Source organism: Vigna unguiculata, chromosome 2 (assembly GCF_004118075.2).
Source record: "Vigna unguiculata cultivar IT97K-499-35 chromosome 2, ASM411807v1, whole genome shotgun sequence".
NCBI classification, from domain to species: domain Eukaryota; kingdom Viridiplantae; phylum Streptophyta; class Magnoliopsida; order Fabales; family Fabaceae; genus Vigna; species Vigna unguiculata.
The window spans coordinates 10,159,939-10,165,824 of record NC_040280.1 but is presented as its reverse complement, the minus strand read 5'-3'; the positions used below and the strand labels follow the sequence as shown (position 1 = coordinate 10,165,824).

The 5,886-nt window shown below is 47.9% G+C and overlaps 1 protein-coding gene across 1 annotated transcript; it reads left to right on the top strand.

The window, feature by feature from the left end:
• The first annotated feature begins 304 nt into the window (after positions 1-304).
• Positions 305-2,104, top strand: LOC114174447. Its single transcript, XM_028059288.1, has 3 exons — positions 305-938; positions 1,272-1,694; positions 2,013-2,104. The coding sequence occupies exons 1-3, from the start codon at positions 305-307 to the stop codon at positions 2,102-2,104; spliced, it is 1,149 nt and encodes a 382-aa protein (XP_027915089.1).
• The last annotated feature ends 3,782 nt before the right edge of the window (positions 2,105-5,886 follow it).

The following is a 5,886-nucleotide window of genomic DNA, read 5'->3' as shown; positions in this document are numbered from 1 at the left end:
CTTTCACCACTTAATCCGTAGAGATGACCATTCCTCCTCCTCTCGATCCCGCCACCTTCCTCGATCCGATCACAGACGTCCGCCACATGACTCCCGTCACGACAGACACCCCGCCCAACCCACCAGTCAAGAATCGGAGCCGGCCCACACCAACATCGCCCCTACCGACCCTCCCCTACGTGGCACCATTAACACCATCTCTGGTGGCTTTGCTAGTTGAGGATCCACTTCCTCTGCCAAAAAAAGACACCTCCGCCATATCCAATCTATGAACCACATCACCCATTCCCACCACAGAAGCCGTATGCCTCCCATCGTTTTTATAGATGATGACTTTCATGGCCTCGACCATCAACAAGATGACCCCATTGTTATCACCGTTGAAATCGAAAATTACGCTGTCAAAAAAGTCCTCGTTGATCAAGGCAGCTCCGTTGATATCCTCTACTGGGCCACCTACCAGAAACTTCAGCTTCCTGACACCGCCATGGTCCCATATGACGAGCCAATATATGGCTTTTCCAGTGAACAGGTATCCACCCAGGGCTACATTGACCTCCACACCGTCTTTCAGGAGGGGACCCAGACTAAAACCATCCCAATCCGCTTCCTTATCGTCGACGCACCAACATCCTATAACATCCTGCTGGGCCGTCCTTCCCTCAATACTCTCGATGTCGTCGTTTCCACCCCTCACCTAGCCATGAAGTTCCCTGCCCCATCCGACGACATCCTTACAACCCACTACGACCAGCGCTTGGCACGCGAATTCTACATGGCCAGCTTGCGCCCACAACTCCTAATCCAACAAACCAACCATATCGAACGACCCCCTTGCTCCAGCAAAGCCCTATCCGGCGAGGATCATGACCCTAGAATAGGCCGGGACGTTCGCCTCGAACCAATTGAGGACACCTCCCCTCTAGAGCTTTCCAATGGTCACTCTATTAACCTAGGCACCGGTTTAAACTCTAACGAGCGTGCCACCATCACACCCATCCTCATCAACAACACCGATCTTTTTTCCTGGTCAGCCACGGACCTCCCTAGAGTGGACCCTCAGGTCGCATCCCACAAACTATCCATATATAAAGAAGCCCTCTATGTATCCCAGAAAAAACGCAAGCTTGGCAAAGAATGTCGCCAAGCAGCCAAGGTCGAAACCGACAAGTTACTAAGCGCAGGATTTATAGAAGAAGCTCAGTACACCACTTGGCTTTCTAACGTTGTCTTGGTAAAGAAAGCCAATGGCAAATGGCGGATGTGCGTAGATTACACGGACCTGAACAAGGCTTGCCCTCGTGACACTTACCCCTTACACAACATTGATCGACTCGTGGACGGCGCAGCAGGGAACAAGGTGCTTACTTTCCTGGATGCATATTTTGGGTATAGCCAAATTCCCATGGCCGCATCAGACATGCACAAAACCGCCTTCATCACGGACGATGCCAATTACTTCTACAAGGTCATGCCCTTTGGCCTCAAAAACGCCGGAGCAACTTACCAACGGCTCATGGACAAGGTTTTCAGCCACCTAATGGGACACTGTGTTGAAGTATACGTCGACGACATGGTTGTCAAGTCCCCAAGTCATCGCCAACATGCCGAGGACCTGTCAGCAGTCTTCTCCACACTACGTCAGTACAACCTTCGTCTAAACCCTGACAAGTGCGTATTCGACGTTGATCGGGGTAAATTCCTTGGTTTTATGTTTACCCAACGCGGCATAGAGGCCAACCCTGAAAAATGAAAGGCCATCATCGAAATGCACAGCCCCACTACTATTAAAGAGGTCTAACGTCTCATTGGCCGTCTCACAGCCATTTCCCGCTTCCTACCCAAACTAGCCGAACAAACCCAACCCATAATCCAACTCCTAAAGAAATCCACCCGGTTCACGTGGACTGATGATTGTGAACAAATTTTCCAAAAACTAAAAACAACCCTAACCTCCCCACCTATTCTCCACAAGCCGGACACCCATCAACCCCTGCTTATATACATCACAGCCACTGATTATACCGTCAGCGTCGTGCTCGTCCAAGAAATAGAAGGCACAACATCCAGTGTATTTTGTGAGCAGAACGTTGCAAGATCCTAAAACCAGATATCAGATGGTAGAAAAGCTGGCCCTATCTTTGGTCCATGCGGCACGCCGCCTACGCCCATATTTCCAAAACCACACCATAACCGTTAAAACCGACTACCCAATCCAAAAAATATTGCAGAAACCAGAATTCAACATCCGTTATGAACCCCACGACCCCATCAAAGCCAAGTGTCTCTTAGACTTCGTCAACAACCTACAACACACACCTATAGAGGACCCGTGGACGCTTCATGTAGATGGTTCCTCAAATCTAAGGGGTGTCGGTGCCGGTATCGTCTTAGAAGGCCCCAACGACATCCTCATTGAAAAATCCCTTCACTTTGCCTTCAAAACGTCAAATAACCAAGCCGAATACGAAGCCATCATCCCCGGCCTCTCCTTAGCCCGTGAGGTAGGCGTCAAGTGATTAACGTGCAAAACCTACTCCAAACTCACTGTAGGCCATCTAAATGACGAGTTCCAGATCAAAGACCCCATCCTTCTACAACATTACCATCTGGTCCGAGCAGTCATTCAATCCGCCTTCGAACAAGTCCGCATCGAACACATCCCAAGGACTGACAACATCAGGGCCGATATTCTCTCCAAACTGGCCATCACCATGCAAAAAAATCGTCACCGATCCTTACTACAGCAAACACTATCCACGCCTTCCATCACACATACTTGTCAAAATTTAACCCACACCCCCACCAGCGACGTCACCCTCTCCGAAAGCCAAAACTGGACCACCCCCTACATCTAGTACCTCAAAACCGGCAACCCCCCCTAGACGCGGACAAAACTTGGCTGGCTAAGGCCGCCAGGTACACTATGATAGGCAATGACCTCTACAAACGTGGATATGGCCAACCCCTCCTTAAGTGCGCCACGACAGAACAAGCGCAATATATTATCAAAGAGCTACACGAAGGCATTTGTGGTTATCATTCCGACGCACGCACCATAGCTACCAAAGTTCTCAGAGCCGGATATTTCTGGCCAACCATAGAAGTAGATTGTCAGAATCATATCAAAAAATTCAAACCATGTCAGAAACATGACAACCTTATTCACCAGAAACAAGAACAACTACACCACATTCTATCCCCATGACCATTCGCTAAGTGGGGAATGGACATTCTCGGCCCCTTTTCACCCGACAAGGGGCAGGTAAAATTCCTAGTTGTAGCCGTCGATTACTTCACTAAATGGATAGAAGCCAAGCCGCTAACTACCATCACGACCCAGTAAGTTCAACAATTTGTGTGGAAGGACATTATATGCAGATATGGCGTGCCACATACCATCGTCACAGACAATGGCCGACAATTTATTGACAAAGAGTTAGCCAAATTCTACACTGGTCTAGGCATCAAGCACATCACAAGTTCTGTAGAACATCCACAAACCAATGGACAAGCAGAGGCGGCAAATAAAGTTATCCTCGTGGAGCTGCGCAAGAGATTGGATACTGCCAAAGGCCGATGGCCCGAAGAATTAATAGAAGTACTATGGGCTTACAGATGCACCCTCAATCATCAACAAACGAATCCCCATTCAGTCTAGTCTACGGCGTAGACGCCATGATACCAGTAGAAATTGGCGAACCATCCCTGCACCGAGAACTGTACGACCCAACCCACAATCACCAAAACATGGCCTTACATCTCGACCTTCTACCCGAACTCAGAGAAAAAGCCCGGATACGCAATTTAGTTGCCTGGAAATATAATGCAAATTTGTGTCCATGATCGTTCGTCATCGGGGACCTAGTATGGAGAATGGCCAGCTGTGCTAGAAAGAAGGATGGCAAGTTCTCCGCCAATTGGGACGGCCCGTACCGCATACGCGAAGATGCAGGAGGAGGAGCATATTGCCTAAAACACTTATCTGAGGAAGAGATTCCCAACACCTGGAATGTATCCCACCTCAAGTTCTACTTCAGCTGAACGTATATTGTAATCGAACCGATACTTGTAAGCCCGGTCTTATAATTAATTCGTTTAAGTCCCCACCCTTACACAAAGTAAGCGGCCTGGGTTGAACACCCTTATCTCATGGTAATTCGTTTAAGTTCCCCACCTTTTCCCCAAGTAAGCGGCGTGGGTCGAACACCCTTATCTTATGATTAATTCGTTTAAGTCCCCACCCTTACCAAAAGTAAGCGGCCTGGGTCGAACACCCTTATCTCATGGTTAATTCGTTTAAGTTCCTCACCCTTACCCCAAGTAAGCGACCTGGGTTGAACACCCTTTTCTTATAGTTAATTCATTTAAGTCCCCCACCCCTTACCCCAAGTAAGTGGCCTAGGTCGAACACCCTTATCTTATGATTAATTCGTTTAAGTTCCCCACCCTTACCCCAAGTAAGCGGCCTAGGTCGAACACCCTTAACATACAACTTATCACGACACACATACACCACATATTATCACAACTCGGCATACACAATAACATACAGAACATTAATCGCATTAAACATAAACGCAAAGTATACCAACATAAAATAATGTACCGGTTATTACAGACATAGGCTCAAATATTTTCAGAACAATAAAAGCTAAGGTCCTATTCTGCCGCGTCAGCTCCCACCTCTCTAGTAGCAACCGCATCAATAACCCCTTCAGCCGCTTTTTCCTCCACCCTCACTTCTGCTTTCTCGCCAGCACTACCATCGTCTTCATTCACCAGCCTTCTGTCGATAACATCCTTGTTGACATCAAACTTCACGTCCATGACATCCACCTCCTTATGGAAAAATGCCGCTTGACGTAATCCCTTCTCAAAACCATTGATGTGTTCCTGTATGATGCTATTCTTCAGATCATCGAGCTCACCAACAGCTCCATCATACTTATCCTTCAAGTCATCATAGTCCTCTTCTAATTCCCCTATTCTCTTATTCAATTTCTCCTCAGAATCTAAGCAACGGACCCTCCAAGTCACCAACCTCTTTCTCTCCGCATCCTAACTCTCCTTTGCCTTCTCCAACGCAGCTTTTTCCTCCTCCAACTTGTCCACCTTCCCCTGCAGCTCCTCCACCTTTTCCCGACCCCCTTCCTTCACTTCCCTCTTGTAAAGAGACCCCACACGCCGGCTCAACACTAAAGCCTTGCTTCCAAACTCGACCATTGTCCTCACAAGGTGGTCCGCATCCATACCGTCAATAGAATTTACAATGGTATCCGGGAGGGTAATTGAAATGTCCTTCCTCATAGATATCTCCGGCAATTCAATCAACCTAGATTTCGGCCCTTTCTCTCCACTGGCTGACCTTGCCCCACTAGCCGACCCCGTTTCGAGCAGGATCGCCCTTACTTTCTTCACGTCTTTTCCCTTCCCGGGTCGAGGCGGCAACTCAGCCTTCCTCTTCGTCCCGCCGTGCACATGCACCTCCACCATAGACTATTGCAAGTGGGGAACATTAGTCTTCCCAGCTGCCTTGGCCTTAGCGGCCATCTCCTTCCTCAGCGTTTGGAAAAGCGCTAAGTTCTTCTTTCCAGACTGCGCCATATGCCCTACAATAATACATTACAATTCGGATCAACACAACTTAGCATTATTAACACAGTTTAAGTAATAAATAGATACCTTCGATATCTATTATCGGATGCACCGAATTATAAACTCTAACTAGGCCCTTAGTGGGCAACTTATCAACAAACTTCAACAAGATCTCCACCACCTCCTTATCACCAGCCGACAACTCATCCATCCCCATGTCTTTATACCAAGAAGGATTGCTTGTCCAACTAAAAGGAAATTTGGTACTCCCATCTGGATTCAAAAAAT

Excerpts from the sequence above, each read along its gene's own strand:
- LOC114174447 (XM_028059288.1), top strand. The coding sequence starts at position 305 with ATGCCTCCCATCGTTTTTATAGATGATGACTTTCATGGCCTCGACCAT. Across the intron at positions 939-1,271 it reads CCCTCTAGAGCTTTCCAATG|ATTACACGGACCTGAACAAG; the intron begins GTCACTCTATTA and ends GGATGTGCGTAG. Across the intron at positions 1,695-2,012 it reads CGTATTCGACGTTGATCGGG|CCACTGATTATACCGTCAGC; the intron begins GTAAATTCCTTG and ends TATACATCACAG.